Raw genomic sequence first — 19,200 nt, 5'->3', positions numbered from 1 at the left:
ACGTACGGTTCGAAGGAAGTTCAACATACATACAAGCTTTGACTTTAGTTTATGTAAATATTGATCCAACACATTCCCTCACTTGACGAATAATTTGGAAATTCTATTCAATTTTAACTGTATATTTACAAAGGTCATGTAGTAGACTACAAATAAAAAAACACATCTCAGCTCCTTTGCCAATCCACTGCTGGGATGAAGGCCTCGCCGCTCTGTTGTCGGTGGTGTGATGGGGTACCTGCCTGGGGTCAGGATTGAGTGGTGAGGAGAAACTGAACTTCCACTCGGTGATGAAGATGATGACTGAAAGATCGATGGATTATGATTATACTCATGATTGGATGACAACTCAATAATCCTGGTAACCAAATAACTATGCTAAAATTTGAATGTTGATGATAATTTGATGATGATTAAAAGATGATGATTCAAATATGTTGATAAGCGTAACCAAATGACAATGGGAATTAAATAATGATGATTATGATAAAGAATGAACGATTATAATTGAATGGAGATGGTCATTCAATCATGACGATGACGGTGAGATGTCTGCTCCTGCTACGTGCGCTGCAAGGCGGTATTCGCTCGCCAGCCCCCGCCAGCTCTTCAAGGCCTCCAACATGACCCAGCGCTGGCAGCAACGGGACGTCTCCAACTTCGAGTACCTCATGTTCCTCAACACCATCGCCGGTGAGACCCCTACCTGTCGAACCGTCCTGCCACTGTCACTCGCTCACCGTCCGACTCTCAGTTGCCCCGAGCTGAGCTGGCGTCAACCACCCGCCACCCGCACCCCCAACTGGCCTCCCCGCCACCCCCGCACCACACAACCGCCAGGTGCTCAAAGAATCAACGTGCGCAGGTTTGCCTTCACCGGTTTTTCGTAGCTGTATAGAAACTTGCACCTATTTGCCCTCGGTTTGCTTTCCCGAAAAACCTCTGCAATCTTCACACGGTGGCGAGCCAAAAATAAACGGTCCCTGGCCCTGGCTTCGATGTCCCGTTTGCAGGCGTGCGCTCACGCAGTGGCCGTATATTGCGCTGAAAGTCACGAAGCTTGCCACTGGCGTGCTGGAATTTTTGTTTTATTCTCATTCAAGGAAAGTACAATATTGGAGGGCACGAGCTGTGTCTTGTGTGGCCTTTGGGAGGATGGCGAATGATGCTCGCAGAAATTTATTGAAATGGAATTTCAAATGCATTTGGCGGGCAACTGCACATTGATACATACATATTATTACCATTATGGAATATGAATGCGCACAGTAATTAAGACGCTCACCTTTACCACAATAACAGAAATGAATTGTACAAGCTAAATTTTTTACAGTATTGACAATTTGTAAATGTCTCTCCCCCCCCTTCCCCCCCCATACCCGATTAGTACGGCTAAGACGCTTGCAGTGACTGGTAAATTGTGTTTGCCAGCAGATGAATAGACATCACATGGGAGGGAACACATTCAAGAGGATGTCCTCCACCTTGATCGGCTCGTGTGCAGCAGCTACAGAGATTGTTGCATCGCGTGACTTGTAGGGGATGGGGAGGGCTTTGGGAAGCTTTCATCTAGCACTGGATAGATCGTGGCGAATAATGATGTTTTGCGGATAACACATCTTCCAAGCAATTCTGCGCTGGACTAGAACAAAGCACCCAGAGGTGTCGGGGCACAGTATCTTTTGAACTGGTGCAGGCAGAAGGAATGAATAAATAAAAATCGGCTGACGAGTAGCTGTGTCCAAAGGTTCCACATTTATGTGCTGTTGGTTATTGCGCTGGAGCATTGGAGGGCAGCAATAATTCACAACGGGGGCAAGGATTGTTTAACGTCGCCCTGCATTAGCGTCGCCGCCTCCGTACCTCACGCTTCCCTCTCTCTCTCTGGGCCTCCTCCCCCTTACCTCCGCGCCCACCCTTTCTCCCATCTTGCTCTTGCACCGATCCAGGCCGGACGTACAACGACCTCAACCAGTATCCGGTCTTTCCGTGGGTCATCGCGAACTACGACTCCGAGGAGCTTGACCTCACGCTGCCCAGCAACTTCCGGGACCTCTCCAAGGTGCCTCATCTCACACTGAGCGGCGCCGTTCGCCAGTCGCTCATTCCTGGAGCTTTCGTACGAAACGTTGACAGTGTTTTATGTTCCTTTCCCAGTGGAAATTGAATTCACTTGTTTCGTACGTGCGTGCGTTGTGGTTTTTTGCACTATATGTTGTTAAGGGCTGATTCAGCTTTTCGGAAAAAAAGTGACATGCGGTGATGTCTGCTTGGCTCAACTGTGGCGTGATAAACCTTTGGCCTCTCTTTTCCAACGTGCAGGAGACATTCGTCAAGTTAAGGCCAGAAACGCCAGAGCAAAATTAAAGGGGTTTTGGTGTCACAGTTGTCTTTGACTCTTTGGCCCCAATAATGTGTGAGCGTTCCTCCACAAGCTCTCTTGCTCTCTCCCTCCCCGTCTATCGCAACACTAGGGAGGGAGTGCTTGTAGTTTAACTCAAACTGCATGGAATGAGTATAAAAAAATAGGTAATTTGCTTTTAATATAAGTTAAATTACGCATTTGTATATTTTTTTTACATTTCCCCCACACACATAATGTTCTATGCAGAGCCACTGTGATGGGTCTTGGCAGTGTTGGTCTAGCGAAATCGACACTGCGATTGTTGTAGGTAAAAATAAAAGAAAAACATCACGTTGATAGAACTAAAATATATATTAATGCTTTGCCTTGTTTCCGCGTAAAGTGTTTTACAACGGGGTCCAAAAGGAGAACAAAATCTAGGCTGACAAAGAAAAATACGTTAACGTTTCCGCTCCAAGGCCTTCGTCACGACTTCAAGGCCCGCCGACGGCGGGCGTGAGGGCCCGTCTGCCAGGTTAAGTTGCAAAAAAAAAAAAAACTTTTATTTTCCTTTCTCAGGGCAATTCTCGCCTGTTTATTTTTTATTACAGCCATACAAGGGCATTAATTTGACATTGAGTGAAAAAAGATGCACGTTCAAATTTATTTCGTTGGACATTCTTGGGCTCGAGAAGGCGGTGTCCCTCCCCCCACAACCGTTTCATTTGAAAACGGCGACTTTCGCACAGACATCTGTCCAGTGCGGAAGAGTAGGCCAAATATCCTGGAGAAGGGATTCCTCGAGCTCTTTCTAGTCAGGGTCCTTTGCCCATCAGTCTAAACTATATACTACTATTTTTGTTATTTTACCAGGTAAGGCCCACTGAGCTATATAGCTCTTTTTCAGTAGCGACCTGGCCACAAATGATAGCTCAACGAATGTGGCTCGTCACGTTGAAATGTATTGCAGCCAAACACTCTGAGTGGGGTGAGCAAGCAGTTGTAAGGCTGCACCTTTACCTTTCACCTGAGGTTAAACCACAAAACTCGTGTCGCGAGTCACTTACTCAAACTCTTTGTTTTTTTCGGTACTGTAGTAAAGTGACTTTGGCTGTAACGGTTCCACCCGAAGGCCGAACCTTGTGTTGCCTCTGAAACGTCGTGATTTAATTTAGTTGTTTTCATTTATTTTATTTTATTTTTTACCTACGTGACTTTACCGAAAAAACCAAAGAGTATGAATCCTTGCAGTCACGAAAGCTTCAAATCCCTTACTCAAGTCAAGAGGCATGCAGCCTTTATTCAATCGAGGAATGCCGTCTTATGTCAGGGGGGGAGAGAGGCATATTGAACAGGCAGAGACAACGATTCATCGATTCAAAACCGATTCTCACACAAGCATCGATTGCGTTGTCTCTGCAGCCCGTGGGGGCCCTGAACCCGCAGCGGGCCGCCGTGTTCGCCGAGCGCTACTCGTCGTGGGACGACGCAGACATCCCGGCCTTCCACTACGGCACGCACTACTCCACCGCCGCCTTCGTGCTCATGTGGCTCCTCCGCGTGGTACGTCGAGAGCCGCCCGTCCCGCTCACACCGAACACAAACCTTTACTCAGCGTTTGCCACGGTCGCACCGCTTCTTTTGTGTGGCTTTTTAAAATAAAAGCACCGTCACGAGTTTTTTCACTGTATCTTAAGCAAAGCCATTCATTGCCTCTTGGGGTTGTCCGATGGATTTCGTTCGTACCCCCTGCAAAAGCCCGTGTTGGCCTTGTCCTGGTTATCGGGCAAGCAGGCCCTCCAACTGCACCGGGGCACCATGGGCCAGAGGGGCCCAGACGGTGGGCTACAAAGTGAAGGGAAATTACCACAGTCATGCACACACCACACACCATTGTGTATTGGGCAGTGTCCAGTGGTGTATATGGTGAATTCCACTTCACGGAAATCTCAATTGTGCAACTCTATTTATGGAGGAGGTAGGATCACCTCCCATGCGCAGTTTTAAGATGGTTATGTGCAGACCACTTGACCGGGTGAAGCAAGGTCCATTCCTTCAACGAGTGCCGTAGTCATCGATTGGCCGCCTTTGCTTGTTTTTTTTACTCGTCTTTGGATGTGCGACTTAATTAAAATAATCAAAAGATTGTAATAGGTTATTGATTCTCCTGGCTTAATTACAGAATTAAGATGTTTCAGGCTGTATTTTTTTTCTCTTCGATTTGGAAATAAAGCTAATTTAATACCAGGTGGTGGGATGCTGCCCAGGTGCAATGGTTAACACACTGGACTTGCAATGCAAAGGTCGCCGGTTTGATCCCCCACCATGGCAGTTGAAACAGTGGGGCAAGTTTCTTAAATCCCGTGCCTCTGTCTACCCGGCAGTACAAATGTGCAACACCACAGCGAGTCGATCAGCAGGTAACGTATTTTGGGGTAGAATGTGGGTCTTCTCGCTTCTTCCGATACGTCTGACGGGCATGGAAGACTCGACCAAAATAGACTCGAAGGGTTCTGTCGTGGCGTGAGCAAGCAATTGCAGGGACTGCACCTTTACCTTAAATCAAAAGCAGTCCACGGAGCAGGTCATGGGGGTTATTTGACCATACTTCACCATGCTGGTTCGTGTGGGTTGGGGAACGTATATTTTTGAGCATAGAAATATAACGTGTTGAGAGGTCAAAAACAAGCATATAAAATGTCTAAATACTTAAACATTCAGCCGAAAATATTACACCCAAATGAGTCCATTCGTTAAAACAAAGCCGTTGAAAAGCAATAATCTTTGGAGAGAAAGAAGATGGCCTTTGTTCTAAAAATGGCCAATGTTGTCATTACTCCCACTAGCATTCAAAGACCAAGGAAAGTTTTATTATGGGACCTCCAGAACTGGTCCTGCGAGGTCGTTTGTGCATCAACTGCTGCCCATGTGACCCAAGTCGTGCCTGTTTGCTGCCCCCACAGGAGCCGTTCACCAACTACTTCCTGAGCCTGCAGGGTGGAAAGTTCGACCACGCCGACCGCACCTTCTCCTCCGTCGCACGCGCCTGGCGCAACAGCCAGCGCGACACCAGCGACGTGAAGGTACGTGCAGTGCCCTCGCCGTGGGGAAGGAAGGAGGGATCTTGTGCGATCTCATCGATAGCTGAAACGCATGCAAGCTCTTCAGAATATTATGTTTTATTGTTAACGAGGGGCTACTTTGTTGCGAAGGAAAGTTGTTTCGGATAGGACACGTTGCTTGAATGGATGATGGTCAGTGGTCGCAACTGATAATGGATTGGCAACCAAGGGGATGGATGCACGAGAGCGGACGTACACCGTGGACATGGAGCGATGTAATCAATTTGTCTATACCAGGTATATTAGATGGCTTGTTGCATAGTAGGGACCGGACGAGATGGCGGTAGCTTGGAAAACACTGTTCTATGGGAGGATTATTCGACTACATACTGCTGCTGTACCTGTGGAAATATTGCGTCCGTCCGTCTGTTAGTCCTTCCGAGAAAACTTAATTCACATGTGTTCATGAAAGCTAAAAATTAAACGCGAAATAACTGAAACAACACCTACCACACATGTTACAAAAACCACGGCCCAGCTCTGTATAGTTTTTTGGCAACATGGGCAATGATATGCTTTAGAAATAGTTTTCGTTTAAATTTGTTTATTTTTCTGTGTACCAGTAAGATGAGCGCAAATGCTTTATAAGGCTTGCGTATGGGCATACGCTTGCCAGCACTGCTTGTTTTCATGCACACATTTCTGAAATAGTCAAATCACCTAAAAAAACTGGAAGCTCTCTTAACATTCTGGTTTCCCAGCTTGTTAATGTGGTTTTATTCAATAGACTGCACAGCTTAGGTCTCAGTGACTCAAGTGCAGTCTGGCTTGTAGTGATGAGAGCTGTCACGTGTTCAAAGGAATGTGCTGTGTGCATTAAACTATTAAATTGTATTTATTTAAACCCCCTTTGTCGATCCACTGCTGGATGAAAGCCTTCTAACAGCGTATCAATCGTGGTGGGTTGTTTGACCGTATTTTACCCGTCCAGTCATTGCGGGTTGGTAAAGGTGCTACTTCAGGATCGGTTCACTTCATACTTGCCACTGACGATATCACGAGCCACTGATGTTAGGCATGGCCAGGAATCAAACCCAGCATACTGTGTTCAACACGCAGTTTGTTGAAATTATGTTATCACTCCCCCCCCCTCACCCCGAGATTGTATATAAGCAGGACACGTTTCTGGAGAATATATACGAGATTCCGAATATTGTCCGTTGCTGTGGAAGTTACTCTAATATTGAGTGAGGCATTGATTTATGTTTGTAAAAGTTTGCATTAAAACGAAGCGTGCAAAACAGCTGCTGGCCTATTGGAGGCTTTCTGATGACTGCAAAGCTGTCTCGGGAATAATTCATGAACAACCTGTTTGTCATTAATCTGCCTAATTGGTTATTCCCTCTTGGACAGCTTAATGTAGTGTGCAAATCATTTTGTGCATTCTATTCTAAAAAGGCTCTCTAGGCCTCATTGAAGTTATTGTTATTAAAGAGGCATGACTTGGCCCATTAATAAAATAAAATGTATTACAACTGGAAAGGGTAACTTGGCCATGCTATTTGAAGAATCTCTGGAAATTGGTTTTACTGTGGTCAATATTTTCCTTTTAAGTACCTTGGCTGAGGTCTGCAAAGTGGACAATTCTTCGTAGAGCACATCGCTGTGCTGGACGATTAACTTGTAACAACTACACACTGCCAACAGTGTTTTATCTGGGGTTACCACCTGTCCTCTTTTTGAGTTAGCCCTCCTGTGGAATCTAAGTCTTCCTGAGACATTACCAGTTCCAGTTTTTTTGTCAATTGTATCATAGTACACCGTCCAAGTGAAGTTCTCCCCACTTGAAGTTGGTGTGAGATATTATTCCTACGACGTGCCCCAGTATCTTTTGTACCTCAGAGGTGGCAACCTTCACGTTTTGCCCTGTCGTGTAGATACCCCAAAGAAATCTCGAGAGCACAGGTCGCCGCGTGGAGGTGTGCGCGTGTGCCCTTCGTGGGTCGCCTGCGATGAGGAGGGTGTCGCGTTTGGCCATGCGTGAAAGCAGTCGTCCCATTAGCCACCCCCACCCCACCACCCAGGCCACGAGGGCCCTGCCCTCGAGCCCCACGGTCCGGCATAGCGAGGCCACCGCAGACAAATTAACAGCGCTGCCAGCATTAGGCCGAGTTACCTCCATTAGCGGCCACAGACGCGTTTGATTGGCGTTGCGTCGAAGCCACAGGCAGCCTCTGGCCACCAGGGTCACTGCAGCAACGTTCAGCTGAGCGCCCCCCTGGAATTCACGGCTGGTAAGGTCGTCGGGGTGATGTCACGAGGTGTTAGCCCATTGCTTGACTGATGCACCCGAATGGAATATTGAGTTCCACCGGACTTCTTTGAAACCAGTTACTTCTATTGCTCTGGCTTCAACAACTAGTCAGTATTTCAAATCTGGAGTAAAAAAAAAAGAACACAATATGCATTGATTAAAAATGCGTGAAGCTGGCAATGCAGTGCACATTATTGGCCATTAGGCTGGCAGCGGCCTCATAAAGGCTTTACAGGGCTTTCTGTGTTAAGTAAGCACGCTTTGAACACCAGATGGGCGTCACGACAGTTAAGTTACTTTGACGTGTGTGGGTTTACGGTGCCGGCGAATTTGCCGAGGCCGTGGAGGGGCGAGCAGTCTGGGATCCCCGGAGCTGCCGCCAAGGGTCCGCTCTGGCCCGGTCACATCTGCACGTGACGGATGCTGGGATGAAGCAGAAGAAGAAGGTTGAGGGGGGGGGGGAAAGGAGCACGTAATTATCCACCGATATGTCGGCTAGCAGACCTCTCTCGGGGGCTTGTTATGTTAGCATGTAATTTGGAGAAATTCCTTGACATCTTTGGGGCGCAGTGCACGTCACATTAGCCATAATTGACTGTGACAGCGTTCTTTGCCCCTGGCAGCCGACCGTGAGCACTGTCACAAGAAAGGGCTCGGTCGCTCGTTTGTTTGTTTGTCTCGGAGCTGCCGTCCGCTTGCAGGAGCCTCTGCCTGTATTCATGCACTCTAGCGGTGGGTAGTGTGGTTTGTCGTGAAGTGTCGCATTGTTTGCCCAAGAGCTGTGGCTGTGTGACGCTTTGTCCACGGGCCTCGTGCGTGTGGTCAACAGCGTTGTTAGAACCTGGCCAAGGGAAACGCCTGCGACTCAGATCCAGTGTTTATTTACTCTGACGCCTTCCCTTCCCCTGAGCTGTATCTAAAACCAGCAATTGATGCCGGTAAAACAGACAATTCAGTTTCAATTCCAAGCTGAATTTTCCGTCTCGCTCCTTAATTTTTTTCTTCACTGTTTTTCTTTCACTACACTAACCGGAACAAATTAGTTGCTTTCTCTTGTCCGTTTTCTCAGTTGTGCGGGATATTGGGGTATTTAATATTTATTTTTGAAAACCTCAGACAGCCGTTTGAAAAAAAAAAACCTCGTTCGCCCATGAGGCCCCCCCCCCACCACCCACCTCCGGCCCGCGTGCCGTCCTCACGTCCGCCTGCAGACACCGCTCACTGAAGCCTGGGGGCCCTGGGGGCCCTGGGGCCCATGTGGAGCTCACCGGCCTCAACGCAATCGCCAGACCATTCCAAAAATAATCTCACACATCTCACACCCCTGTACTCCAGCTTCGGGATTTTTTTGGCTTTCGGTTTGATTGCAGTTATGCGTGCACGCCTTTTAATTGACTGTTTAAATGTTGTAACATAAAAAACGTAATTAACAAGTCCAAGCTGCAAATCGTGTAAAATCGAGACATGTAAAGTTTTTTCACGTGTATTCCGTGGACCTTTGACACCGCTTACAATATAATGGCATTCATTCTGCAGTACAGTATGTGTGTTCTATTGATAACATTATTTCAGCCAAAAGTGCATGACTCCAGCTGATAATAATTTCACATCAATCGAGGAATAAATGAAAATTACACGTTACATGTTTTTTTTTTTTCCATTATCAGCCAGTATATTTGGAGGTGGCCAACCGATGAGATTGTCGAAAGTAAGGCGAACCTTTCCCTCCTCGTCAAACAAGCCTGACTCTGCTGATGAGATGCAGGGGTGCCGCAGTGGCGAGATTTTAACTGCAGGAGGTCGTGGGTTAGATTCCGACCCCGATGCCTATATATTTGGACTTTGCATGTTCTCCCCGTGGTCATGTGGATATTTCTCCGGGTCCTCTGGTTTTTCCATACACATTTAGAAACATGAGTTTTAGAGTATTTGGCTGCTATAAATGTCCACATGATAAGCCACTTAGTTGAACTATCATTTGTGGGCAGGTCCCTTCTGAAAAAGAGCGATGTAGCTCAGTGGGCCTTACCTAGTAAAATAAAAAGTTTAGTTTAGGTCAAAGCCAGTCCAGAGGTATATTGCTTAAATAAATAGCACTTTATATAATTGGTCTGGAAAGCCAAGGGCTGATGGAATAAAACATATTCTTTATAAGTGGAAAGAGAACCTGACTTGGCAATGCAGAGCTCTGCTTATTTACACTCTTAGCCGTGTCACCTCGTTCACCGCTGCTCTAGCATTTCACTATTTCTTATTTATCAACCCCTCGCCACTGTCATAATCTGAAAAGCTATTTACAAAGAGCAACCGTCTTGAAAGTTCGAGGGACTTGTTGTTGCGTTGGACGATGGGTAAATTCCCATCCACCTCGCCGCCTCCACTTCCATGACATCTCTCCGCTTGGCAAAGCGTCGGCTCAATCTCTCTGGATGAATTCCACGGCGAGAAACGTCCTCTACAGGCACCGCGGAGCCTCGCCGCACGACCGTAATGCCGCCCGCGCCATGCTCGTCTGGGGTGCTTCTCCCCTTCATCGTTATCCCACTGCTCCTCCCGCGCCCACTCTTTTCCCTTCTCGCTGCAGGAGCTCATCCCTGAGTTCTTCTACCTGCCAGAGATGTTCACCAACAGCAACGACTACAACCTGGGGGTGACAGACGCCGGCGTGGCGGTGTGCGACGTCGTGCTCCCGCCCTGGGCCAAGACGGGCGAGGAGTTCGTCCGCATCAATCGCGCGGTGAGACTCGGCCTGGCTCGGCCTGGCTCGGCCTGGCTCGGACTGGCTCGGCTTGGCTCGGCGTGGAGGATGGGGGCAGGCGGTCGCCGGGGAAACCTCGATTCACATCTGCGATGGGTTAACCCCGAGCGGAGGCCCACGGAGAGAGGCCTTGTGGCGGGCGGCCCCCACCCACCCCCCCCCAGCCCCCCCACCCCCGAGGCCTGGCCGTTTGACAGTCCCTCATCGCCCGCACGTCCACCGCCGGTAGGGCCGCCGGGCCTCCATCGGGAGGTTGGAGTTGTGGATGCGCGTAGACGTGTGTTTCGAGGGCCTCTCGTGGTGATAGTGAATGTCACCAGAGGCCGCTTTATTTCATTATTTTCCCCAGACACCTCGTCTGTTGGTTTGTTCAGGTTTTCAACTTTTCATCAATTGAAAATTTCGACTGTGGTTGAAGTTTTTGGCACAGCTTTGTTTCTGCCTGTTGAAGCGTGGCTAAACTCGGGCCATCTCGCTTGATTACATCGCGCTTGAATGTCGGTGCGTGTTGTGGTGAGCAGAGAACAACGCATGATTTCACTCGCGCCTTCTGTGTCGTGCTGCACTGATGGCTGGAGACTTCCCTGACCAGACATGAGCAGCAAACACATCAACCACGTGTCTTCCAGCCATGCCAAACTCTCTGCAATCTCGTTACCTCCTGTCTGCCGCTGCTGATGTTATTTAAAAGCAAAGTTCAGCACTGGTTTTCACTCCTAAAAGCTCAAGATTTGATTTGTGATAATGAGGAACAAAAAACATTCTCACCTGCAAATGTTCAAAATCCTGGTAAATGTCGAGGTTTTCTATAGTCATTCCAGCTTTGTGATTTGGCTTTTTTTAACAAAATTAAAGCACTGCCTCAAACAAAGTGTTTCGTTGTCATGTCAACCTCAACACAGTGCAACTGCGGTAGTGTAATAGCCATGCAAGTGAATTGTTTATTGACATTTTATCTGCTGTGACAAAAACGAGACAGCCGCAAGACACCAGTGAGGCAACCAATGGACAAATCACACGGAAGCGTTTGTCATCACGTGATGCTAATAAAACAATTAAAACCACCACCATGAAGGTGTTCTCGCATAGCAAAACACGTTCGTCAGTAACGCTGCCTTAAAAGGAAACGTGTAATAGGTGACGTTTCGGGCAGTCGGCCTTTCCTTCGTAGCACATCTCGCATAACACATTTCTTTGCACGTTCGTCTCACTGCGCTTGATTTGCTAAGAAGTCCCATGTGATGACAAACGCCCGCGCGTGATTGGTTGCCTTTCTTCTTTATGCTAGTGCCAGTCTCTTGTGGTTTGGACCCACGACGATGGCGATGAGATGTTAATGCCGTGCGCTGAAACACGTGAGTGGCAGGTGGCCCGCGGTATTTAATACCACTAAAAACCATTTTGGCATTTACTGCCGCGTGGGACGTGCGTATTGGGCTTAAAACCGGCAGCCCCGTTTCACTTGAGCTCGTTCAAAGACGACTGCGCTGCTGCTGCTGCGTCGCACTCGATTTCACGTGGGCTCCGCGGTAACCCACGCCTCCAGTTTGTGCAGCCAGCGGCAAACCCCACCGCGCCTCTTGCAGTTTGCTGCGTGAAAATTGGCGCGGAGACTGGTAACTGACAAATGCAAAGGGGAGACGGTTATCTGGGGTAATGGTGGGGGAACGTGTTACCGATGTTAAACAAAAAAACGAATAATGCAAACATGTAAATTATACTAAAAACTTGTATGCATACTAATTGGCGGTGAAGAAATGTGTTTTACATTTTATTGTGATCACATGGGCACAGAGTTATGGCGAGAAGCAGCTAATAATTAAACTAGTTTGTGAGTAAATATATTTTATGTGTTTTTGCACAAGCACGGTTAATCCGCCACCCCGATAAACCGCTCACAGATAATCTAGAGTTGGCTATTGTACAACAGTGGCAGTCTTCCCATCATTTGGTTGACGTTTTTAGCACGGCTTTATTGCTGTCCGCTGAGGCATAGCTAAACTTGAGCCACTGCACTCGACTTGAGCGCGCTCGGACACGTAGTGCGTTTTGTGGTGCGCAAAGAACAACGCGTGTTTTCCCGTGCGTCTTCAGTGTCTGGCTGGTGCAGACGCCGCCAATGAAGCCACCGCCATCGCATTAAAATCTTTCAATTTAAATCACCTGCGCGTGTTCCCCGAGGTTTGAAACGCAAGTCTTGAGTCCGTAGCCCCCTCAATCTCGAGCCGCGAGCTGGCTCCGCTTGGCTTTACAAACCACCGCTGGCGCGCTGCTGTCCCCTGCGTCGGTCCGAGCTCACGGAGGCCACGCGCCGGCGCCGCCGGTCCCTTCCGCAGGCACTCGAGAGCGAGATCGTGTCATGCCAGCTGCACCAGTGGGTTGACCTGATCTTCGGCTACAAGCAGCGAGGGCCGGAGGCCATTCGCGCCATGAACGTCTTCTACTACCTCACCTACGAGGGCGCCGTCAACATGGCCTCCATCCGCGACCGCGTGACGCGTGAGGTATGACGTGGCGTGGCGCGTGGCCTGGCGTGGTGTGACGTGGCATGGTGTGACGTGGCATGCCAGTGATTACGTGAGCTACCCCGTCACGCATCAAACGAGTACCGCTGGTCAATTTGCGAATCAGCGAAGTTTGGGTCAGTGATTTGCATAGAGGGCATTAAAGAGGCCTGACATACACATGCTTCTCAATATTTAATTTAAAATGACAATTGAATTGAAATTCCTTTGAGCTACGTCCATTAATATTATTCTTACTACGTCCAAATTTATCTGTGCTAACCCTCATGATCCATGCATCAACGAATCCCGTTTTCTGATCATTTACAAAGATAAGAGAAGAAGCTTATCCGCATGTATCTATTGATAAGGAGTCGTCCAGGAGTGGTGTCCCAGAAGAGCTAAATTAATATTATCACTACTTCTCTGCAGATAAGGAGCCACCTGAAATTGATCCCCCGAAAGCACTGAATGCATTGTTGGAGACATTTGCATTGGCCAGAGAGGCATGTACGCAGAAGTGGCTGCAATGTCATTACATCATCTGTGCTTTATGTGTGCGGATAAAAAGGAACAATTTGCACGGATAAACACAGGTAATCGGATCCGCCCCCTGTGCCCCCCCCCCCTACAGGGAATCCGATAAAGGGAGTTCCACTGTACTCCCTAATAACGTGTCGTCGTAAACTATCGAAGAAGAGGGCGCAAAACTTGGGAGATGAGGGATTCGCCGCCTGTCCTCGTCTCAGTGCTGTCGTTTGAGTTTCCCAACGTGAAATTACGGATTTTGCTGTCGAATGCAGACTTCATTCTCAGGGCACAATTCTTAAGCGTCACAGCTGTGACCTATGCAAACGCTGGCTTCGTCTCGTCTCGCGATGATGCCAAACACTGATTTGTTTATATGCACATGCACCTCTTGCGTAGTGAAAGACGAACAGGTTTTCTCAATCATCGTCCGTCTCGAGCATTGTTAATGGCGATGCGTTGCCAAATGAACGGAAAAACCCACACCATTTGTTTTCTTAATTAAGACTAGCAAATTGAATATTATTAGGGACCCTTTGAAAAGTCATACTGGATCGTTTGCGAAGTAACTGGAAGTAACTGAATTCATGCCCCCCCCTGTATGCAGTGCTTCTCATGCAAATTATAGCGTGCGCCCGCGCGTAACTCCATCTCGACAGCAAGTCACTTCATAAAAGGCGGGTTTTTTTCATCATTGAGTTTAATGTAAACGGAAATTTTGTGGGGGAATTTTTTTCCTGAGGTCAAGTTAATTGGTGTCAAACCGTGTTTATTGATTCTGCAGGCAATACGAATTAGAACTGGCTAGCCTTTAAATCCCAAACCCCTGCATCCTGTGTTTGCACAAAACTACTTATTTAATATTACAGCTGGTATTTAATACTGCCTGCTCTGCTGCGATCCAACATCGCATCGTTGCGACATGTGTTTCGTTTATTTACTTTCATCGCCATGTGAGAGACGTTGAGGCGTAACTCTTGTCTTGCATCCACGTCCGTTTTCATCCAAGTTTCTCTCCGCTCAAGCGAGCAACGCTTGGCTCTCTCTTCGATAGGTGGCCCCAAGCCAGTGCTGTATATTCCACGTTCCTGTGGCCGTACTTGTTTTATTCGCCCTGAAGGGATGATGAGCTTGTGAGCCAAGCATTTTAAGCAGCGGGTGATTGTGTCTAGCATGGGTCTTGGTGCAAGGAATGAAATGTGGCCCTGCTCCTGTTCAATTCCCCCCCTCCCCCCCATGAGCAACCAGGAACTTGGGCCCCGGTGGGCCCCGGTGCGGTTGCACCACCTGTCTACTTGATAGCTACACCATTGACTCTTAAGCACAGTGCCGCCCAGACAAATTTAGGACAAATTGAGGCCCTCAAAATGCAGGTTTCACTCCTCCCATTGTCTCGGATGCAAAATATCCTCATTGAGTCGCTGACTTGATTTGCTGAGATTCTGAGCACATGGTAATGCATTTCGTAGCATACACAAATGCCTCCAAGTAGGACTTCACAATTCTCATAAATGCAGGATTTTATTTGTAATTTTTCACCTCACTGGGTATTGAAGTCCCGCATCGTAATGTATGCGTGCAGGCTCCGTAGTTTGTCAGCGTAATAAAGCGGTGCCCTACAAGTTTTGACGTATTTTAAATTAGCACATTCATTATGTGTTCGTTTGTCAATATTTTCTCTCCCACTTTAGATTACCAAGTATAAAACACCGTGAGTGCTTCTGTTGTTTATTCATTACACCGCTGCCATCAAGAAGCCCCCTGGTGAACATTGGTTTCTCGTGGTTAAAAATTAAGGTTGGATTCGATTTAGTTTTTGATAGGCTATATATTTACAGAAGTGAAGTATTCATAAATTTGCTTCCCAACCAATATTGTAGCAAGTGAGAGAACGAACACGGCCGTTTTTGAAAATGCGCAGCTGCCTAAATCATCTATACATTTTACCGCAACATTTCCAGGCACGCCGCGGTGGTTGGATGGGTCAGGGGTGTTTCTATCAAGTTAGACTAAAGCCGATCTATTCAATACCACTGCCCTATCTGTTTTATAGAACATTTCTGATTTAAAGTGCCAGATTAAGCTACAACCCGACACACAAAATCCTCCGCTTGAGAATACTATCATCCCACACACTTCGTGGGTTTTCTCAGCCAGCTTAACATATTCCCATGGCGGACCGGCGCACTATTAGCTGCGCCGTCTCCCGAACCCAAGCAGAGCCTCCGCGGCCGCTGTCGAGATGAAACGGAACTCTGTAATTGGGTCATGGCGAAACTAAAATGGGTTTGTGCACCGCGGAGTGACCGTGGCAATAAAAGGTAATGAATGGCTCTCACGGAGCCCCCGGGAAAGGACACGGCGGTGAGGTCTGGACATTAGGGGGCAGAGTTTGCGGAGCGGAAGAGTGAGCGCATATCTCGCGGTCGTTACGTGAAGGGGAAGGCTGACAGGGAGCGGCCCGGGCGGCAGTAAATAAAGGGCATTTTTTTTTTATTCTGCAGAGAGTGGCGACGTAACCCCCTCGCCCCGGTTTTATATTCTGATGGAAATTCCACCGTCGCCTCCGAGACGCCGTAGGGAGCGGGCAGCACTTGACGTCCTGGCGTGGCGGTGCAGGGGGTTCGCGACTGTGCCCCCCCCCCGCCCTCCCCCGCGCAGTCCCCGCACGATGCTGAACCGCAGCAGGGCCCACGCCGACGAGCCAATTAAGGCTGCGGGGAAAAGGCGTTTCCCGAACTCGCTGCGGAGGCGTCCGACACCCTTCCTTCGTCTTTTACGCTTAAATGGTTCCGCGGCGGCGTGCCGAATGCCAGCTGTCAGCGCGTGGCCCTAAGGCGGTTCACGAGGGCCCTCTCGCATATTAGAATAACAATATGTTTAAATGTACTGTACTCTACACACCAGAGGAAGGAGACATAATTTTGAGCTGCATTGTTCATATTGGGAAAAGATTCGAGATTATTATTGGGGTTTCTCCTTTTTTTTATTGTCGTAGTTTTTGTATCCATCAAATTACTCCGGTTATACTATGAGTGCACACATTTAACTTTTCAGCATATTGAGGCGTGATATAAATTGAAATACTCAATACCTTTGACCGGAGCCCTTATATTTGTTGATAGTCTAATACACACACACAATGCTTATGCAGTACCTATCAGGGAATGTATTCGGTGTTTCTTAGACAAAGTGGCGCGGCCCTACACCAGGTGTTTCAATGTAGGTCACTGAATAATTGATAAGTTGCATCCACTGTGCACATCTCGGCAGAAGGCGCTGAACTTCCCAGACCTGACACATTCTGATCTCAGACACGAGGCGGCTGGCTGCCATTGGCAGTGCATTTTTGCCCAAGGGCCGGCTGAAATGGTGTCGCAGCAAACACAAACACGATCGCAGACCATCGCACACCTCCATTTCCCTGCTGCGAGCAGCGCAGGCCAACGGCGCGGGTTAATAACGCCGCCCCCGCAGTAGTGCTGGATGCTAGCGTTCAGAGTGAACGAAGGCTGCCACTCTCACGGAAGTTTGCTTAATGCCTCACTAGGTCCACTCGCCCGAACAGTGTGAGATCATCAGGGGAGTGTGTGTGTTATTTCAGGCCTGTCTTGTACTCGCTTGTTCTCAAATCAGTGTGACGTTGTCACAACATGACCCTCTGACCTCTCTCAAGTTTTTTTTTTTCAAACAAGCGCCCGGGTTTTCCGTGAAACCGCGACGGAATCGAGGTGCACGCCGGCTTCCATGTGAGGGACCGGCTCCGTCCTCCTTGTGTTACCACCCCGCGCCATCACCTTGCCAAGCGAAGTGTGACGGCGGAAACGAGTATTGCCATAGATAGGCGTCAATTCGTAATTGCGCGTGCGGTTCTCCCACACCTCTGGTAGTTACTGACAAACCATGTTTTGTGTGTGTCTGTGTGTGTGAACGTTTTGGATCGCCTGAGTTGTCTGCTCTGCCCTGGTACCTCACGTCTAGAAATGGTTGCCACTTATCCTGATTTTCCCAGGACATGCTATTTTTGAGGTGGCTTTCCTAAGAAATCTGTAAGTCTTCTAGAGATATTAAAGCCCCGGAATGTGTCCGTTGCATTATAGTACACAGCACAACAAAATTAATTTATATTTAATTGCTATTTTTAGATATTCTTCCATGATACAGAGGTGGTAACCTGACCTACTTGTCCAAGATACCATGACGAGCTATGACTTTGGCCTTGCCCCCCCCCCCCCCCCCATGGTCTTTGTGTGTGTGTGTGTACGTGGTGGTGTAGCGGTCAATGCACTGCACTCCAAAACCGACGACACGAGTTCGATTCCCACTCATGGCCAACACCAGTGACGGTTATCTGAACCGATCCTGGGCCTCCCCTAGGTTGACTCGGCCTCAAATAAGTACCTGGTGCGTTGTGAAAAACATCGCCACTGGGGAGACAGAGGCGGTCGGGCATGGTGCTGGCCTTCATAAGTTTTCGCTTCCAGCACTTTCCCCGATGGTCTGTTAAGGCTATACGGGGGCAACTTTGTCTTTGTGTGTGTATGTAGACGTACGCGTGTGTGTACGTGTGTGTGGGGAGCGATAGTGTAGCGGTTAGCGCGCTGCGCTATGAACCCGGCGACCCGAGTTCGATTCCCGCTCACAGCCAACACCAGTGACGATTATCGGAACCGGTCCTGGGCCTCCCCTAGGTCGGCTCAGCCTCAAATGAGTACCTGGTGCGGTGTGTAAACATCACCACTAGGGAGACAAAGGCGGTCGGGCGTGGTGCTGGCCACCCACCCTCTTGTGTGCCGTTGCGGCCTTCATAGGTGCTCGCTAACAGCACTTGCCCCTACAGTCAGTTAAGGCTATATGGGGGATCTTTGTCTTTGTGTACGTGTGTGTGTCCAGGCGGTGGAAGCCCAGATCAGGAGCTTTGGGCAGACGCCGGCGCAGCTGATGGTGGAGCCGCACGCGCCCCGCAGCTCGGCCATGCACATGGTAAGCGTTCTCAGGCGCGGCGGGCCGATAAAATCGAGATGTTAGAAACCTCCCAGCTGATGCAATTCTTTCGATCGACTTTGTTTAAGTCGGGTAAGAACCCATTGTGGGTAGCGGTAATGTAGTGATTAATACGCGACACTTTGAGCCTACCAACCTGAGTTTGACTCCAGGCCACAGCTTATGTCGGCAGCAAGTATTAATATCTGAACCAGTCACGGGCCCCTCCTCACCGGCATGGAGACCAGATGTCTATTTTAAAGGCAAACCTGGATATAATATATTGAGTAAATAAAACAGCAAAAGCAACTTCCTGGGTTCAAAACTATAAAAATGCGGAAAGAAAATCTTAAAAGCATTCGCATCCATACCGTGCGAGTAGTGGGTCCAACAGCATATTAAAAATGACATTCATGGTAGTATGTTTGTTATTAATGGTGTGGTTAAACTGTAACGCAGGCACACGTGTAAGGAACATTACAGTCCGGTACCTGAAAGAGCAATTTCCATATTTAGTGATTATTTCAGGAACTTAGAATCAGAATATACACCTTTGGGTTAGTATTTTCATCACCAATTTTCATTCACCAGAGAAAGATATGTCCCCTCTCTGACCTGTTCGGCTTCCGCTGATTCACCGGCGCCAGGGTGAGCGTCCAGGGTGAGTGATGCAGGGTGAGCGTCGAGGGTGAGTGATGCAGGGTGAG

General features: G+C 48.4%; 1 protein-coding gene across 1 annotated transcript in view; it reads left to right on the top strand.

Moving 5' to 3' along the window:
• The window catches only part of LOC144722679 (lipopolysaccharide-responsive and beige-like anchor protein), a 281,782-nt gene that overhangs the window by 243,022 nt on the left and 19,560 nt on the right, over nucleotides 1–19,200 (top strand). Inside the window, exons 42-48 of the mRNA XM_078600981.1 lie at nucleotides 578–693; nucleotides 1,950–2,062; nucleotides 3,767–3,907; nucleotides 5,308–5,427; nucleotides 10,305–10,457; nucleotides 12,815–12,982; nucleotides 18,404–18,493. Of these exons, the coding sequence (XP_078457107.1) occupies nucleotides 578–693; nucleotides 1,950–2,062; nucleotides 3,767–3,907; nucleotides 5,308–5,427; nucleotides 10,305–10,457; nucleotides 12,815–12,982; nucleotides 18,404–18,493 (901 nt within the window). The remainder of the gene's footprint in view (nucleotides 1–577; nucleotides 694–1,949; nucleotides 2,063–3,766; nucleotides 3,908–5,307; nucleotides 5,428–10,304; nucleotides 10,458–12,814; nucleotides 12,983–18,403; nucleotides 18,494–19,200) is intronic.

The sequence above is a fragment of the Lampetra planeri genome, chromosome 15 (genome assembly GCF_965212315.1).
Source record: "Lampetra planeri chromosome 15, kcLamPlan1.2.h2, whole genome shotgun sequence".
NCBI lineage: Eukaryota > Metazoa > Chordata > Hyperoartia > Petromyzontiformes > Petromyzontidae > Lampetra > Lampetra planeri.
Note: the sequence above shows the minus strand (reverse complement) of the source record. Positions and strands in the feature narration are given on the sequence as shown.